Genomic DNA, 18,451 nt, shown 5'->3' on the forward strand with positions numbered 1-18,451 from the left:
GGCCGGGACCCGTGGTCCATACATTGTACTGATTTAGCCTAAATAAATATACACTTTCTGTACGTTTATAAATGTGCTCTCCGGGATGTAAAGTAACCCGATGCTCACACGCTTTATAACAACCCGAAACAATCAATGGGAGACGGCACCGCGGGGACGCCCGGCAGGGGTTCTCTATGTATACACGGCGCAAACTCACCCCTTGTAAATCACGAGAGAGTCTCATTCACGCTCCCAGATCCGCAGGGAGCCTCCTTTATATGTTTATCATGCAATGTATGCATAATACCCCCCACCAACAATTGCATCAGACTAATCAACCTTTACAGGATGAACCAGAATTAGAGAATGAAACAGATTATTCGGAGAGGGGGGGCAGTCCGGAGGATACCGGAGGCAGGAAGCATAAACGGATGCGCATTCCGAGTGAGCACTCACTCACTCCCTCTTATGGGGCTTAATAAGTAAACCGTGGTCCAGGTTACATTATTTATCATAATTGTAATTATTATTATGTATTTTATTTATTATATCATAATTATTTTATTTCAATTAGTATTGTTATTATGTATTATTATTTTATTATTATTATTGGTATTTATTTATTTAGCACCATCATGTTCCATATAACAATTAGCGCATCACATGCCAGGAGTTACAGGTGAGGAGGGCCCGGCTCATACAGATGAAACATGTTAACGATCATATATCTAAAGGGACACTTCAGTCATCGTGTGTATTTCCGGCGAGTCGCTGAATTGCCGGATTCTATGTGTAAATGCTATAGGGTTTCGTTTGTCACGGGCATGGAGTCCGTGTGTCACCGAGCTACGGACTGACACAGCGGGTACCGCGGGCTCGCCCCCCTCCCTCCGCTCTGTTTTAGTTAGTATTCTGGACAGATATGGTGCCGTCTGAGGCCACGGTCGCGACTAAGCCGTCCCACTCTGTGATTGACAGAGCCTTCAGGCAATAGGGACCGTCCGCGAAACACCCAGCCCAACGACAGCCCCGCTGCTTTTTGACTGACAACTCATCGCGGCCAATTAGCGGGCGGGCTCGCGCAGCCCCCTCAGACAGACGCAAAGCTGGTCCAACCAGATGCCGCATGGGGCGGGGCCGTCTGCGAGGATTAACCCGTCTGTCACGTCATTCTAGGCAGTTCGATCGGTAGCGGGAGCGGAAAGCGGACAAGCGAGGGAGCTCGAAGGCACCAGCCCCCCCCACCGCCGGCTTAGTTACCATCAACACCCGGGGGAAGAGAAGAAAAATAACGATAACACAAACGAGCCACCGCCGGCCCGAGTCATCACCAGAAGAAAACCATCATGAGCAGTGAGGTCGAAACCGTGCAGCAGCAGCCGCCGCAGCAGCCAGCCGCCTTGGACAGCAAGCCCGTCACAGAACCGGCGGCCACTGTGGGAGAGAAAAAGGTCATCGGTGAGTGAGGCGGCTTCGCCCTTTCTCTGCCGTATCGCTTTAGCGTCCCGCAGTCGGACCACCGTTTTTTGTTTTTTTTTTTTTGTAAAAAAAAATGTTTTAATTTAAAAAAAGAACAAAACGTTGGTCACCGTCCTGGAGCTGAGGGGGTTAAGGCGGGTCCTTGGGTTTGAACCGAACGGCTTTAAACCGTCGTGGAACGTTTGCCACGCGCCCCCCACCCTCGCGACATTCCACCCCGCGCGCCGTGACGTCACCGCTTCCCCGTGTCCTCGCAGCTATCAGGGCCTCAAAATGTCCGCCGCCTGCGGCCTACTCTTCCCCCGCCGCCGCTTTTGTGTCTGAGCCCACCCGTTCCCATTGCCCCGTTCCCTCCATAAACCACCCAACTCTTCCCCCCTGTTCTGATATCGGGCCGGGGGAATGCCCTGTGACCCGGTGCCTGCCCCGCTGCGGGCTCAGGGTAGTGGCTTGGCTTGGAGTCAGCCACGTGGTGGCTCAGCCTTTCGGGCCCTGGTGCTTGAGCGGGCAGCGTGACTTTCGGTGATCGGGGCACGTGTTTAATTGTTCCCTCTGTCATGTGCTGTCTTAATAAAGCTAGATTGAGGTTTTCCGCCCGGTAGATTAATTACATTTCCTAGGCCGGGAGCACGCTTCGGGGCCGGGATTAGCGCGGGGGAGCCCGGATCCCGTCAGAGCTTTAGGTTCCCTCTATATACGGTATATAATATTGTGTGCGTTGTGTTTAGTGTTACGTTGTGTTTCAGTTTATCGCCACGATCTGTATACAAATGTACATTTATTTATTTATTTATTTTCCTCCAGCAACCAAGGTTTTGGGGACTGTGAAATGGTTTAATGTGAGGAACGGATACGGCTTCATCAACAGGTAAGATTGTCTGTAACGAGCGTTATATTCACGCTGCACAGAGGTTAAATGTACGGATTTACAGCAGGCTGTCCGGATGGGCCGAGAGGGTCTGATCTGCTGTTATATTCTAGGTTTCTTTAGTAATGATGTAGGTTTCTGTCTGGCTTGCGGTACACGGCGCGACACTCTGTCCGGGTACCGGCGGTAATTATTTTATATATAAGGATATCTTGAATTTCTGTAAGTGACGGTTTGTTACGTGTGAGTCCGACAATCGAGTTAACGGGCCTCGTTCTAAATTCTGAAACTCGCCGCGTCTTCAGGCCAGTTGGGGTTATGGAGGGTCTCATATCTCAGGTGTATTCATGTCGCTAAATTGCCTTTTTTGTTCCGTAGGAATGACACCAAGGAAGATGTGTTTGTACATCAGGTAAGACTTATTCCTCCCCAATACACGTACCATGTGTTTGTCACTTTGCACTAAAGTATCAACGTCCAAACTGTCATAAACCAGTCTCGGCTGCAGTGAGCGGCACCCGGTTGTCACCCGATCCCCTGCATATCTTTATAATATGTTGGTGGCCTCAACAATCCCTGTAATTCCCCAATTGGCCAATAAATTAAAAACAAAAAAACTGATCAATAAAACAGATCTTCCAAAATCTTACCGTATTTCGTATGTCTGCCCAACCGCAACGCTGCGGCTCGCTTGCCTTCCTGTTTAAAGCTGCCGGGTAACATTTCAAGTACCGAGTGACCCCCGTTAAACCCCCAACAGATTACTGGAGCCTGACGGGGTACATCGTGCTAATCTTTAATATTCGCTTTCCAGACTGCCATTAAGAAGAACAACCCTAGGAAGTACCTTCGCAGTGTGGGTGACGGAGAGACTGTGGAGTTTGATGTAGTGGAAGGAGAGAAGGTGAGGTTATAACTTTCGAGTGCATATAATATATTTGGTTGTTTTTTTTACCTGCTGAGCATATAACCGACGACCCGCGTCACATTGGGCTGATCTTTGTGTAAAGTTAGTTTGGCTGCGGCTTGGATACAGGTGGCACATTAATATTGGAGGTGCCTGGGTGGGCATCTTCGTTATTGGCTACTGTGGCTACAAGTTGGTCGTTAACCTGTTACCAGACGCTTCCCTTTACTGCGGGACTTTGGATTTAATGTGATTTTGTGTGTCTGACAGGGTGCAGAAGCAGCTAATGTAACTGGTCCTGGTGGTGTTCCAGTCCAAGGTAGCAAATATGCAGCAGACCGTAACCATTATAGGCGCTATCCACGTCGCCGGGGTCCACGTAACTACCAGCAGAATTACCAAAACAGCGAAGGTGGAGAGAAGCCAGAAGAAGTGGAGAGTGCACCAGAGAGAGAGGGGGGTAACCAGCAGCGCCAGTACCACAGGAGGCAATACCCACCATACTTCCGGAGACCGTATATACGCAGACCTCAGTATACTAATGCACCACCCCAGGGAGAAGCTGTAGAGGTGAGACTCGGACTTTCTAAAACTCTCTTCCGTAACCCACTGATCCGCATTCGCTGGGCTTAGCTCTTGTGTTCATACTTTCAGTGGTGCTTAGACTTGATGTTGGTGATAAACCACTTTGTGGGTTAGTAGGTAACTTGATGCGTGTCAAACATGTTAGTCCACGAGACCCCGGGGGGCCGGATCTGTAATGAGCAGTTCTTGAGTTAAATGTGACTTTTGTCCAATGTAGCTACCCGGATTAAGTGTCATGGGAAGCTCTTCCTGAACTCTTCTAAGCATTACGTTTGTCCCCTTGTCTGTTTCCTGGTGACAACTGTTCTAGGTAGATAGTTGTGGAAGAAACCGGCTGCGCCCCTGATTTTGTGTCCCAGTTAAAAAGGGGGACCTTAAAATGTTACGCGTGCCCTTAATATTAATGTTTAATGTTTGTTTTTACCGCCCTCAGGGAGCAGACAATCAAGGTGCAGGCGATCAAGGCAGACCAGTGCGACAGAACATGTTCAGAGGCTACAGACCAAGATTCCGCAGGTAACCGTCTCTCCCGCAGCGCCCGTCGGCCGTCTCTTCTCTCTCGCGCAGTAGATAACCGGCTCCTTTCTCTTTCCCAGGGGACCCCCTCGTCAGAGACAACCCAGAGAAGACGGAAACGAAGAAGACAAAGAGAATCAGGGGGATGGATCCCAGGGTCAGCAACCACCTCAACGTCCATACCGCCGTAATTTCAACTACAGACGCAGACGCCCAGGAAACCCTAAGCCACAAGATGGTAAAGAGACCAAGGCAGCCGAAACATCAGCTGAGAACACGTCCGCTCCCGAGGCTGAGCAGGGCGGTGCTGAGTGAACACCGGCTTACCAACTCTACCACCATCCGGGTTAGTCTCCGCTTCTGGCCAGCAAAATGCATTCATTCGCTCGCTCATTCATTCGTTACTATTTATAATTGTAAAAAGTTCGATAGGGGAATTTTTTTAACCCTATTTATTCTAAAGCAAGTGCGACACTTGCGTAATTCATTAAATTTCATATTTTTATGTATATTTTTTTGCACATTTTTAATGCAGTTGTAAAAATCTGTAAAAGGAACTTTGTTATGGCTACAGCCCTCTGAAAGTGACCCCTCCTGGGGTGAAAAAATCCTATGTACATTTTAAGCAAAGTATGTTCCCTTTTTTATGTTCTCCTCTTTGCAGTTTGTCATCAAAACAAGATTGAAATTTCCAGCAATAAGAAATGAACAAAGAATTGGAACTGAAGACCTAAGTGCTTGCTTTTTGCCGTTGACCAGATAATGTCGTCATCCTGCGCAGAATCTCGCAGAGATGATTTTTTTATTTTTTATCTAAAGTCTCCTTTTGGGAACAACGATTTTTTAAAAGCATATTTTTTCTCAATGTACCTTCAAAGGTTTTTAAATTGTTTCCTATCTGGTCAAACTATAAAGATTTTTAAGAACCTAATTTTTAATTTGTAATAAAAATGTACACCTGATTTTTTTCAAAGTCAACAAATTGCAAGCATCGGTTAATAAAGGTCTCAATATAACAATATTTGTGTGAATCGTGGTTTCTGAGTGTTAAGTAAAAGGTATCAATGTCGCAAGGTAACATCTGTAGAGATGTAACATTTCTGGACATTTTTTGAAGCTTTAGGGAAAACTTATTTTTTCGGGGGGGGGGGAATGGGAAACAAAATGCAGTGCGAGTAGTTTTATGAATATAACGTTTATTTTGTTACACTGGGACCATGAAATGCAGCGTATATAAGTCGCACAAAAGTTCAGCCTACTCGGTAACTAAAATACATTTGCTTTTTAAAACCTTTTATTTAGCTGCAAATGGAGGTAGATAACATTTTAACTGAACAGGTAACACCCCCCCTCCCCATTTCCCCCAACTGCAACAAAATAAAGAAACCACACAAAAAACAAATGGTCTCCTCTAATCCCCTTGCATGGATTGGACGAGGAGAGCGTTCACAATCTAACAGTCGATACATCACCTTGAGGGCACCTTGGTACCGGTTCGTATGTATGAAACGCGTCGGACTTCCCGTTTCTGGTCTCCCGGTTGCGCGGCGTCATGGATCAGGCGATGTTTTCGTAGCTCCGTGGCTGGCTGCTCTCCCTCCTTTATGCAGAAATGGCCTCGGCTTCCTTGCAAGCGTCTCGTATCGCTCACGCTGATGGCGGCTTCTCAGGTGTGCTGTGTGAGTCCGGCACCCAACCTGTATAGCACCAACGATGCTGTAATGCGGTTACAATATTAACCATTAACGCATTGGTTCATAATAGAGAGTCCTGCTCTTGTGACTTAACATGGATTGGGCCGTGTATAAACGAGTATTTTTGTGAGTGCGAACTCGGCATAAATACATGGCGCAGCAGTGGCGGTCGCGATACGGCTCTGAGATGCGGGACACAGCAGGCTATTTTTCACGCAACGTTAGATATTCACGGGTTTTTCCGTTAACCTCCAGGTTAAAATATGTACGACAATCACGTTCTTAGTGTTTACGCGAAGGAATATTATTAGCTCCGCGTGTATTATCAGGATCCAAATCCCAGATTACCTGCTAAAAGAAGATAATCGCGTTATTTTGGCATGACGGCGGAGCGCTTAACTCGCAGTTAAAGGGGAAGAACCGTCTAACTGCGACTGGATTCTATCCTCACCAATGATGATTATCGAGTTCGTGTTTAGTTGGCGCACGAGATCCCCACAGACCAGTAATAGGTGAGCGCGTTTCTCATAAATCTGTACTTTCTCTTTAAACGTTTTAACACATTTTAAGATCAAATTTATGGATGGTAAATTAATTCCTTTTGTCTTTTAAAAACATTTGTTTTCACTATGAAAACATGTATCTTATTCGATACACCACCATTCAAAGGTTTGGGGGCCACTGAGCTGTTTTCATGGAAAACGAGGACATTTCTGGCTGTAACATAATTACAAAAGTTTTCTAACCATCAATTATCATTTTAAACTTAAACTTGGATCAGCGAACACAGGAGTGATGGGAGTGATAAAGGGCCATTGGAACCCAGGAGTGATGGGAGTGATAAAGGGCCATTGGAACTCAGGAGTGATGGGAGTGATAAAGGGCCATTGGAACCCAGGAGTGATGGGAGTGATAAAGGGCCATTGGAACCCAGGAGTGATGGAAGTGATAAAGGGCCATTGGAACCCAGGAGTGATGGGAGTGATAAAGGGCCATTGGAACCCAGGAGTGATGGGAGTGATAAAGGACCATTGGAACACAGGAGTGATGGGAGTGATAAAGGGCCTCTGTACGCCTATGAAGTCTACCGGCAGATCAGACCTTTCTGGCCTCCTACTAAAAAGACTTTTCTTCCATTCCATATGCCATAAGCAGTGGACAAGCAAGGCATATCTGGGAGAGAATCTGATTTTAGATGTGGTTTTACTCCAGAATTAACAATATAAACAGTGATGGTGATTGCACCGACCGAGAGTTCCGTTCCCCGTAGAACGTGTGAATTCTGCCTCCTGGTGGCAGTCTCGTCCCAGATTCAAATATGTAAAAAGCCCCTAAAAACCCTGAAATGAGACGGATCACGGATGTATCTTACTCCAAACCGCTTACAGACGTCCTGAATGCGTGAGAAATACTTTGAAATAGTTACTAACGTAGATCGGAGGCTGCAGCGGCACCGAGCCGCCATCTCAGCGGGTTCCCGGGAGACCTCCTGCTTCTGCCGTAATGAGTTCTTCTCAGTCATACATACCAACTGTCCCGAGCCCAACAGCCTTATTGCAGGACATACCGTCTTCTTCCAAGGCAGTGAAATGCATTCTTGTCAGGGCAATCACACTTTAAAGGGGAGAAAACAGTCGTGAGTATGGATGTGTATGTGTGTGAGTATGGATGTGTATGTGTGTGAGCATGGATGTGTGTTAGTATGAGTAAGTGTATGTAATTTGTGTAAGTGTGTCTACAATTGTTGTATGCTGGAAGGGGAGCAAACGTCAAGGAAGGCACAGACAAGCTGTTTGGGGGACAATGACGGCACAGACTAGCTGTTGAAGTTGGGGGGCCCGGGGCAATTTTCGAACCAGGGCCCCGTGGTTTCTAGTTACGCCCCTGACACTATCCCACCGAGCTCTACCTCTGTCCTGCTTTTGGGACAGTGGGATTCAGGGTATAGTTCTGCCTCGTTTATCATTTTCTAGGGAATGTTTAATTGTCATGGGACACAAAAGCAGGCATCGATAGGGTGTTGCCATAGAAATGGGGAGGGGGAAGCTTCTTGAATGTTTTTATGTTGTTTTCATGCAAATGAACCTTTAGCAGAAATCATAAAATGACGGATTTGGTTAGAATTATTTTCTGAAATGATTTGCATGGAAATGTAAAGGGGCCGCACAGCTGTCACGTGCATTAAAGGGTGTATGGAGTGTGCTGCTGAAAGACAAATCCCATGTGTGGGGGTTAAAGGGGCAACTAATGCCCCCCAAAAAGAATGCATCTGACATTGGCTCATCATATACATTAACGTGCAGAAGGTGGCTGGAACCTTTAAAGGTTCTTTTTTCATTTCTTGGTTTGCGTGAAGTAGTAGAGACTGTGCCAGACACAGCGTGAATCCGCTGCCGCGGCTGGGATTTTCTTCCTTTCGGGTCTGTTTATCGGGAGGGTATTTTATAGACTCCGACGTGGCAGCCGGCGGTCCGGAATGGGTAACTCGGCAGCCGAAATCTTCAGCTTTGTCCTGGTGATTCTCTCAATCGGTTCCTTCATTCTGTCCGGCACAACAGACTGTTGGAGGGTAAGAGCTGCGCTTCCTTTCTCCAAAGTTTTCTTTTTTTTTTAAATTTTTATAATTAACTATATGATTTTTACTGAAATAAGATAAATTTGAATATTTCATACTAGTAACCCCCCTAGAATTAAATATTGGGTCTTGGGGATAAAAAAAATAATATATAATATAATATATAATAATATATAATATAATCTTAATATATAATAATATATAATATAATCTTAATATATAATAATATATAATATAACCTTAATATATAATAATATCTAATATATAAAATAATTCTACAAAGATGCCAGAAAGATTTGGCCGGATGCAGCAAGAAAAAAAAAAATCCCTGATGAGAAATGCGTCGGGGATCTTATGGATCTAATAAGAAGTTGTATAACATGTGTTAACCCCCTCACTGCCAAACAAAACATTAATCTTATGTCGCATTCAATAGGGAATCTATCGTTAAACAGACTTTATAAGCACCTGCAGGTTCCTTAAGGAATAAATGAATGTTTCATGGATATTTTGATTTTACAGGAATCAGTCGTATCCCATGCATGTTTAAATTCCCTCATTGTATTAACCTCCTTCACTTCTGCTGGGTGGCTATTCCACCTATCTACCACCCTCTCAGTTTTAGAGGATGGCCTGTTGTAACCGTTTTGAGACATTACCATAAGTTTTTTATTTGGGTGGAATACATAGAATTTAAGTTTAGGTCATAGCACTTCACATGGTAGATTTTGATACCCCTCTGGCAGGGAAGGGGTAAATGTCCGCTTGTTAAATACACCGGTTGGAAATGTCAGGCGTCCCACAGAGGTATAAGCTGCTGTTTGAACACAGTTTGGCTTCCTGATATAAAATGTTTTAACCCTATTATTAAAAGTACTTTTACGGATCCAAATATCCAATCAGACGAGGGCCAATAATATTATATCATTATTATTATTAATAATATTCTGAAAATATGTATTAAAAACATCCTGGATTCCGTATTCGCTAGAATGACTACAGAAAGTAACGGATATCAATATAATGCGGCTAATTGCTAATTTGGAGTTAAAAAAAATGTAATTAGTGTTTTTTGGCTTCTTTTGGAATAACTTGATTGCATATTGAGAGCCTTTTGTCCTTTTTCTTTTTTTTTTATTACATTGTAGCAGGCGACTGACGCTTCCAGGCTAATTATCAGCGCATTGATATTCATCAAACCAATTACAGAGCTTCTCCTGCATGAAATCTGCAGTTTCAATTCTCTCCCACTTCTGCTGGGAGACTGTTCCACACATCTACCATTCTTAATAATATTCTGTTCTGGTTTACGGCTATCAGAGCATCCCAATTGGTGCTTTTCTCACCGCTATATCACAGCTGAAATCCCTGCTTGAATGCAGGTGTCCCCTGCTGTGGCTCCACTCTCATAAAAGCTAATTTGTATAAAATCAGTGACCGGCACAAAGTACACCTAATATGTCTGCTAGTTGAAGGAGTGGGTCGTGCGTCGCATTTGTCTCCTGTCTATCGGGGGGATGTCCTGGGCTTACTTCCAACTGGGGTGCCATGTGCTCCGGAGCTGGGGTGCCATTTAGTCTAAAATAATCCTCTACCAACAGCGTCTCAAATAGAATTACCCCCCCCACACCCAACATGTCCCTTTGTTCCCTGCGTCTAATTCATTCACCTCTTGTAAATCTCTCACTATTCCTCTTATTCCTCCCCAATTCATCCCCACCTTCTATCGCGCCTAATGTTTTTCGCTTCTATCCCACAACTTTTCTTCTCCCGCAGGAAAAAAACACCTCTATAACGCTGATCCATAAACCCCCCCCCCTCCATAATTCCCCCCTGGTAGGGGCTGCGGCACAGAACTCTCCTTTTATCTGCGCGATCCGCTAATTGGATTCTCCCCGCGGGGATTAGGATGGCGCTCGCAGACTGTGATATGTAAATGCAATTATCTCATATCTGCCTGGAAGCCGAATAACAACTCATCTGCGCGCCATTCACTAAACACCATGCGATTTCTGACCCAGGAGGATGCGAAGGATCCGTTCTCCTCCGTGGGTTTGAGTTCTCGCTGCCGTGGCCTCTGGAGCGAATGCGTTTATGATAATATGGCTGATATTTGGACCTGTGATATTCCCGTCTCCTACCTGAGTGACCATCCAGGTACGTTCGCCTTAAACGAGGAAGTCGCGTGGAATTTATTTCTTCTTAAGAATAAACCCCAGCGCTGTATACAGTGATAACCCCGCCTGGCGCCGTGAACAGTAACAACCCCCAGTGCTGGATACTCTAATAACCCCCCAGCGCTGTTGGTTTTATCTCATTTTGCTCCAATAAACTCCCTTTATCTGCAGATCTGGAGCCGCCGTCGCTGGCAGTCATGTGATATTTTGGGTGACTTTCCCGGCTCAAACACCGCACTGAGCTGATGCTTTATGGCGATGCTAATGAAGTCCGTTCCTCCATAGACTTTCATTAGTCAGAGAGTCCGGCTGGGCGATTAAGACTGAGCCATTCTATTGCCCCCCACAGGCAGTATGATAAGGAGTCGGGGTGTTAAGTAAATTGGGGATCAGATAACAGAGCGAGAACCATACAAATGGCTGCTATGCAGCGGCCTGAAGACGTTATATTATATTATGGGGCAAAAACTACAACAGGGTTAAAAAAGAAAACAGCGCAATATTTTTAAAACCATATTTTTTAACTCATTATAAAAACTCATAATCAGCAGAATTAAGAACCATGATAATTTATGAACTTCTTTTCGTGTGACAGTTGGTCTGGTGATCACTCGGGCTTTGGTGATTATAAAGGGCGTTCTCTGCATCGCGGCCGCACCGGTTCTGCTTCTCGGCATGAAATGCACGACATTTATCAGCAGCGCAGACCGCCGTAAAGTCCGCTTTTCCAGAGCGGCAGGAATAATGCTTCTAGTCGGAGGTAAACGACGATCCCGAAGGATTGGTTTGAATATCTTTTAGCTGGGACTTTTAAGTTGGCTTCCTCCTTATTCGTACTAATTTAATTTTCATGGAATTTATTTTTATTTAATTATTTTTTTCATTTTTTTTTTCCTGTTCCACAATTTATTTTTTCAAGGAAAAAAAAATCATAATAAAGAAAACATCAATAAAAAGCATATGGTGTGAAATAATCAGAAATCGACACGGTATATTGACAGGCGGAGATGATTATAAACATATAATAAGTATTTTTTTGCTCAGATGACGCTTGTGATCGCTTGCTGGCAGCGATCCGGCACTTTCTGTATTGTGATATTTGGCCTCTCTGTGCAGGGATTGCCGGGGCAGTCGCAGTGTCTTGGTTCGCGGTCGACACGGCTTTGAAATACAGGGCGGAGGTGGGTATGAATCCGGCATTCCAACTCTTTGGGTCTGTTCTCTAAAGAGTTAAAATTTAAAGGGACACTCCAGTGATCAAGTGCACTTCAATGCATGGTTCTTTAGTGGGGGGAGGGGGCAGGGGCACTAAACTGTCCCTTTAATTGATCTCTTTTTAATGTTTTCTTTCAGGTGGGGTTGGCAGTGCCGGGTATCACCTATGAGCTTGGCTACTCTTACTGGTTGGCTGCAGCTTCTGCCGCGGGCGCCTGCGTTCCGGCTTTGCTGCTGATTGGTTTAAACTGCAGAAGGAATCCTACGGCGGATAAAGAAGCCAACCGCGCTTCTCAATGTAGAAGCCATCACAACGCGGCGACCTATCTGTGACTCCGCGGAGCGCGAACTCACGCGAAAGAGCGCGCACTCGACGAGAAGCGAGGCTGGGAGGGGGCGATGGGGCTCCCTCATATATTCTGACCATCCACTGCCGGGAAGGAGGGGGGTTTGGATTTTTCTGGAGAATACAAATTATCCGGCTACAAATTCTGTCGACCCGGAGAAGCGGCCCCCGGAGAGTTCCCAGCTACGCTCATCACAAAAGTTCTACTGTTACTCATGGTGGAAGCCAAACAGTTCTATGAAAGTCGTGATTTATTGGGCACTAAATATATCCTGAAGTCACCTGAATTCAAGCAGGGATTTCAGCTGTGGCATAGCAGAGAGAAAAGAGACGCTCGGATCCCATCAGAGTAGAATTTGAGGGACCGGGCGACCGCCTACGGTTCCCCAGCCTTAATACATCTTATGTTTGTGAACGTCGCTGTTTTTTTCGGAGAAGACAAAATAAAAAAAACCTTCCTAACGACGCGCCATCGAGTAGCTCGGACACGGCAGCGCATGCACATCAATGATGAATAAACGGACAGATTTGTAGTGGCCGAGATGCCCCGCCGGGCCGCCTCCTGCGGTATTTGGCAGGAATCGAGACGTGCGCAAGCAGGAGATTAAGTAACTTTAAGTAACGATTATAATCAAAGAAATCGGATGTTTCACGGGACACACAACTAATTCACCCTGAACTCGCGGAGGGCCGGTGCTGGACGCGGCGAGCACTCAGCTTCTTAACGCTGGGACAAGGGGAATTAGCGTTAGGTCCGTCTAATAAACTCAGCGTCTTAATAATATGCATAATATAATATTTTAACGCCAGCAGGAGGGAGAGGAAAAAACCCGGATTTCTGATCATTTCACATAAATTATCAATCGCGCTTTAAGGAATATGAAACGTCGCCGTTACCAACAAACTCACGGAGAGAAGCTTCAGATCCGGGCCCCGGCCAGAAAAACAAGACTTTTTGGTTACATTAAAATACGGAAACATAGAATCTTCTGGCAGATCGGCCCCATTCGGCCCCCGTGCGCCCGTTTCTCCTGCTGTAAAGTCTCAAACCTTAATCAGTCGTTGGTCTCGTCTTAGATTCAGGAGCCGTATGTCTATCCCATGCGTGTTTAATCCCCTCACTGTATTACCCTCTACCACCTCTGCTGGGAGGCTGTTCCTTTGATTCTACCACCCTTTCAGTCAAAAGTGAAGACATAATTACCCCGGTTGGTTTTATATCACAATATACCCACCCAACAGATAAATTGTCGTTGGTCTCGTCTTAGATTCAGGAGCCGTATGTCTATCCCATGCGTGTTTAATCCCCTCACTGTATTACCCTCTACCACTTCTGCTGGGAGGCTGTTCCACGTATCTACCACCCTCTCAGTAAAGCAAAATTAATCTTAGTCTCTGACCCTCTAGTTTTTAGTTCTTGTTACATTTCTCCTCCTTTGAAATAAACTTCCCTCCTGTACCCTTCTTCAGTATTTAAATGTTTCTATTGCATCTTCTTTAAAGAGCAATTAGCACTTAAGTGTAATGATTAGGAATACCAGCATAACTTCCGAGTGTCTCTTTTCAGGAGGCACAGTCCCTCTTTGTCCCCCCCAGATCCCACTGGCCCTTTTCCTCCCTTGATGCCCCTTTTTTCTAGGAGCGCAGAATGTTTGCTGGTATGAGGGTATCTCAGAGTTCTTCTGCCCTATAAGCCCGGATAATGTGTACTAAATGATGTAAACAAAATAAATTATCTTAAGATTTGGCGATATTGTTTGATTTTGTGCGCAGAACGGCATGAATCTTATCAGCTCACTGCTTTCTGAACCTTAACCACTCAATGGGTAGTTGTCACATTGTATGGAAATTACATATTTTCGACGGCATTGGCATAAATAGCTGAGAAAGGGACAAAGCGGGGTTCAAATGAACCCCATCACATGGACGTTGGCGACACATTGTGTGTGTGTTGTTGCTTACTTGGCCTTCACAAACCATTCTGATTTAGAACATTGGAATCCTGAAGCATTTTAGATCTCTTTCATGCCACAGATTTGTTATTCGAAGGGAAATTCAATTGTGCAGCGCTATGGAATCTGCCGGCGCTATATAAATAAACGGAATAGAAGACAACATTTTACTTTCCATAAACTCAGCTTCACAATAACACAATCCACAGCCAATTACGAATTGTGTAATCTCATTCTCTCATTCTTATTCTCATTCTCATTCTTATTCTCATTCTTATCGTATTGCGATATAAAATACATCCAATCATTTTCGTTAAACAGACGCAGCTCAATAATTAACGGACAGCGATCACATAATATACATTCCCATTTTCATGATTCCGTAACAATATATTCATATCAATAAAGGAACGGAGATCCCATCATAAAGGATGCAATGTAACCCTTTCACTGCGCGAGTCTCTATAAAAGACAACTATGCGGGTAGCACGAGATCAGACATTTACATCGTCGCATCTTCATACATGTGGACGTTCAGATGCGCGCGGGACGAATCGTCACATTGGAAGCCGCGTTTGGCTCCGCGGGGTTTATCGATCACACTCTGGAGTCTATGGCGTACATTTTGCCGGTGGCGGTCCTTCCGTATTTATAAATAGATCGTTGGTGTCTTGAGGATGAGCCGATGTCTATGAAGAAGGAACAGAAAGGATTAAGAACGGGTGGAAAGTCGGGTCAACAGGGTACCAAGTGGACCCTCAAGAATATTTTACTTCTATACACATGTATAGTGACCCGGTGGACCCCGTCTACTGATGCAAGTCAACGTCAACCAATTTCCCTTGGTTGGTCACTAAGGGGGCCAAGAAGAAATACCCCCCATAAATTAACCTCTCCGAACTGATTTGCTGAGAACTATGACATCACTGACCTCTGAATATATAAAGGCAGCACGTGAGGACTATCGATGCCAGAAAACAGCCCGTAGACCCAGCCATCCCCAGCCAGCACGACCAGCCGAACTCATAGTGAACTCCCAGGAACACGTTCTGCAATACGAGGGTGGCCCTTTCCACGTAAACGTCCACCGCGTACCACACAGAGCCGATCATGCCCGGGATACCTTAACCACAGAGACGGAGAGAAACCGCTCAGATTAACCCTTCGTATAGATAGCAACACAGCGTAGAACCACGTAACCACGCCACTTTATTATCGGCATTCGAACGGAACGCGTACGTACTTTACTCTGTATCCCTATAATTACCTTCCCTTTAATTCTAATCTTTATAAATATTGTTTTTATTAAATATATTTTACAATGAAAAGAAAAGGAAGAGACCGAAAAGAAAAAAAAATGGACGCAATTAAAAATCCTCAATTTCAAATTTTTTTTAACAGTTTGAATAAATTATACACCAGTATTGAATATCATTATATATATATTTCCCCTTTAATTCTGATTTTTGGCAGCCAAGCCGAGAACCCAGATCTAACTGCCCCGACGAGCTTTGTAATAATATATGTTAACCCCTTAAGGACCATGGGCAGTCCCTAAACCCATTGAAAACAATGCACTTTGAGCCTGTACATGTACGGGCTTTGTCATTAAGGGGTTAATGACTGGGGTAATTATTAGAAGCAGTTTTGATGGCCGTCCATAGAGACACAGATATGTCTAACAATTAACAATTAACACACACAATAAACAAATGTTTTCATATTTATACACATATCATTATTTGATGACTAGAGGGAAAGAACCTAGAGAGGTGGCCAATGCTATACATGTAATGGCTACGTATCGGTCAGCCGAGAGAACACAGAAGTATCAGAGATCTCATACCTCCAATTCCAAAAATAAAGCCGGCCATGTAACACATACGTAGCTTAATATGAGGTTCTTCTTTCAGGAACTTCACGGCGTCCAAACCCAGGACCAGGACGATCAAAGCAAAGCTTGCCAGGATATCTGCCGTGATCATCAGGGCCCTGGTGAGTACGATCTTCACTGAGGATAAAGCACAATGCAGCGTATAATACAAATGTAACGTTCTAGAATAATATACAGAGACCAAAACGCTCACGTATCTATCTATCTATCTATCTATCTATCAAGTGGTCGACAACATTGTAACAATGTCAACCATGTTCATATTCTACAAAGGTATTCATAATAAAGAAGCGTGCTACTGATGAAGCAGGGCAGACGTCGCTCTGTTACCCTCCCGTGAGGACTCTTACAGGGGTGCTCGGCTAAAATCGAATCATATTGGTCGCACGTTTTGATTCCATCTTGCGTGTTGGTGACGCATTCCCACCAGAGTCCACGGCATTTCTGACTGACCTGCGGAGAAGAGAACTTCCTGAGCAAATAATAGAGTTTTGATGCCATGCTTTATAACCGTGGTTTGTTTATAAATGAGGAGGACTGAACGTTTTACAGTGAATATCGTTGATGGTGATGACCTCCGAAGAAACTCCGGTGAACAATGACTCCTTTATTAAGATCAAAGCGATTTAGAATGAAAGATAAAACATTGAATTCTGGGTTACTCCCAACGTTCTATACGTTAAGGCCTAGGTCTATTATTTGTTAACTGGTGATTGAGCTCAAGTTCAAATCAGGTTCACAACTCACTTGAACTTGGCCACAACTTTTGTATTTTACGCTCACCGCAGCTTGGGTCACCGAGAACTCCAATCAGCTCATGGCGAAAACTCCAGCTCAGGTCCAAGCTGGTGCCACCGGGCGGTGTTGAGTTGGAGTAATTATCTTAAAACTCGAACGACAACCTGACTGTTAATAAATCAACTTTCTATGTTCACTTTTGCCCCCTCTTTAAAAAGTTCCTGTGGTGATGAAATCTATCTATATGGATTGTCGGTATAACTTTAACCCATGGGCGCAGTGAAGCTAAATGGTGCGGGGGCGACTCATTTGTGTAAAAAAAGGATATTTAAAAAAAATTATTCAATATTGTATAGTATTGTTACAATAGAGGCATAGAATACTTTAGGGTCCTAAGACAAAATATTTAGGAGGGTACAGAATGCATGTTTCATTGCATTTTCCTGACCTCTAAGCTGTCATCGGCATTCACCATCCAGCAGTCGGTCCACGTGGCTACAATCAGGAAGACGGTGGAGACAAAAGCCAGGCAAAGAGCCACGAACTGCAGCACCACAATCATTCTCAAGCCTGGAGGACTCCAAAAACACAAATAAATGTTTACACACTGAGGAACGACCTTAAAGATTTATACAAAATCATATTTCTTTGATCGTTTCTATTGGACTTTTGTAATGGAAGCTACAGTTTTCAAGACGGAGGTGTGACTCCTCGGGGGAGGGCCCTGTGCCAAACGTCTTCATTCCAGTGGCTAAGAGTGACTAGGTATGACGTCACAGCCTGATGTCATCGGTTATTGATTTAAAAGCACACATCTCAATGCTTGCTTATACTAGACTAAAAGTAAATAGGAACGGAGAATGCAGTCAATTATTTCATGGGAAATCAGCATGAGTGTGAGATCCGTGTCTGCCCGACGTAAGTAAATGTTTCTGGGAATCGGCAGACATTTGCCCGACTTCAGAAAAGACAATGAAAGGACAAAAAATAAAAGCCACGATTCAGAACATTTTAATCAAAGCTTCATTGAGTAATAACTGAGGACGTTCTAATCCAATTTCAAGTCATAACGGTCTATTGTATCTGCATTTGTTTTTGCCAAGGAGTTCTGTGCAGTGGGGGCACCGAGCAAAAAGAGCATACAAGAAAGAAACGCTTATCTATATCATCTGTCTGTCTATCATTCTGTCTATCTATCTATCTATCTATCTATCTATCTATCTATCTATCTATCTATCTATCTATCTATCCATCTATCTATCTATCTATCTATCTATCTATCCATCTATCTATCCCTCTATCTATCTATCTATCTATCTATCTATCTATCTATCTATCCATCTATCTATCTATCTATCTATCTATCTATCTATCTATCTATCTATCTATCTATCTATCCCTCTATCTATCTATCTATCCATCCATCTATCTATCTATCTATCTATCTATCTATCTATCTATCTATCTATCTATCTATCCATCTATCTATCTATCCCTCTATCTATCTATCTATCTATCTATCT

General features: G+C 44.2%; 3 protein-coding genes across 3 annotated transcripts; 2 read left to right on the top strand and 1 right to left on the bottom strand.

The window, feature by feature from the left end:
* Window positions 1-1,197: 1,197 nt before the first annotated feature.
* LOC149286842 (Y-box-binding protein 1-like) lies at window positions 1,198-5,091 on the top strand. The gene is made up of 8 exons (XM_089493736.1): window positions 1,198-1,440; window positions 2,266-2,329; window positions 2,708-2,741; window positions 3,144-3,233; window positions 3,507-3,806; window positions 4,255-4,337; window positions 4,418-4,683; window positions 5,002-5,091. The coding sequence occupies exons 1-7, from the start codon at window positions 1,329-1,331 to the stop codon at window positions 4,650-4,652; spliced, it is 918 nt and encodes a 305-aa protein (XP_089349862.1). The 5' UTR covers window positions 1,198-1,328; the 3' UTR covers window positions 4,653-4,683; window positions 5,002-5,091.
* Window positions 5,092-8,507: 3,416 nt separating this feature from the next.
* On the top strand, window positions 8,508-12,331 carry LOC149286843 (claudin-16-like). Its single transcript, XM_089493663.1, has 5 exons — window positions 8,508-8,600; window positions 10,628-10,763; window positions 11,379-11,543; window positions 11,900-11,964; window positions 12,137-12,331. The coding sequence occupies exons 1-5, from the start codon at window positions 8,508-8,510 to the stop codon at window positions 12,329-12,331; spliced, it is 654 nt and encodes a 217-aa protein (XP_089349789.1).
* A 2,562-nt stretch (window positions 12,332-14,893) lies between these two features.
* On the bottom strand, window positions 14,894-17,490 carry LOC149286844 (claudin-16-like). The gene is made up of 5 exons (XM_089493664.1): window positions 17,377-17,490; window positions 16,541-16,643; window positions 16,143-16,307; window positions 15,228-15,419; window positions 14,894-14,985 (listed from the first exon to the last, which is right to left on the bottom strand). The coding sequence occupies exons 1-5, from the start codon at window positions 17,488-17,490 to the stop codon at window positions 14,894-14,896; spliced, it is 666 nt and encodes a 221-aa protein (XP_089349790.1).
* Window positions 17,491-18,451: the final 961 nt, after the last annotated feature.

The sequence above is a fragment of the Sceloporus occidentalis genome, unplaced genomic scaffold (genome assembly GCF_023333645.1).
Source record: "Sceloporus occidentalis isolate IW3139 unplaced genomic scaffold, rSceOcc1.0.p SCAF_66, whole genome shotgun sequence".
Lineage (NCBI taxonomy): Eukaryota > Metazoa > Chordata > Lepidosauria > Squamata > Phrynosomatidae > Sceloporus > Sceloporus occidentalis.

Coding starts and splice junctions, on each gene's coding strand:
- LOC149286842 (XM_089493736.1), top strand. CDS start 1,329: ATGAGCAGTGAGGTCGAAACCGTGCAGCAGCAGCCGCCGCAGCAGCCA. Junction 2,330..2,707: donor GGATACGGCTTCATCAACAG/GTAAGATTGTCT, acceptor TTTGTTCCGTAG/GAATGACACCAAGGAAGATG. Junction 2,742..3,143: donor AAGATGTGTTTGTACATCAG/GTAAGACTTATT, acceptor TTCGCTTTCCAG/ACTGCCATTAAGAAGAACAA.
- LOC149286843 (XM_089493663.1), top strand. CDS start 8,508: ATGGGTAACTCGGCAGCCGAAATCTTCAGCTTTGTCCTGGTGATTCTC. Junction 8,601..10,627: donor GCACAACAGACTGTTGGAGG/GTAAGAGCTGCG, acceptor TTTCTGACCCAG/GAGGATGCGAAGGATCCGTT. Junction 10,764..11,378: donor CTACCTGAGTGACCATCCAG/GTACGTTCGCCT, acceptor TTCGTGTGACAG/TTGGTCTGGTGATCACTCGG.
- LOC149286844 (XM_089493664.1), bottom strand. CDS start 17,490: ATGATTGTGGTGCTGCAGTTCGTGGCTCTTTGCCTGGCTTTTGTCTCC. Junction 16,644..17,376: donor ATGCCGATGACAGCTTAGAG/GTCAGGAAAATG, acceptor TCTTCTCCGCAG/GTCAGTCAGAAATGCCGTGG. Junction 15,420..16,142: donor CTTTATTTTTGGAATTGGAG/GTATGAGATCTC, acceptor TCTGTGGTTAAG/GTATCCCGGGCATGATCGGC.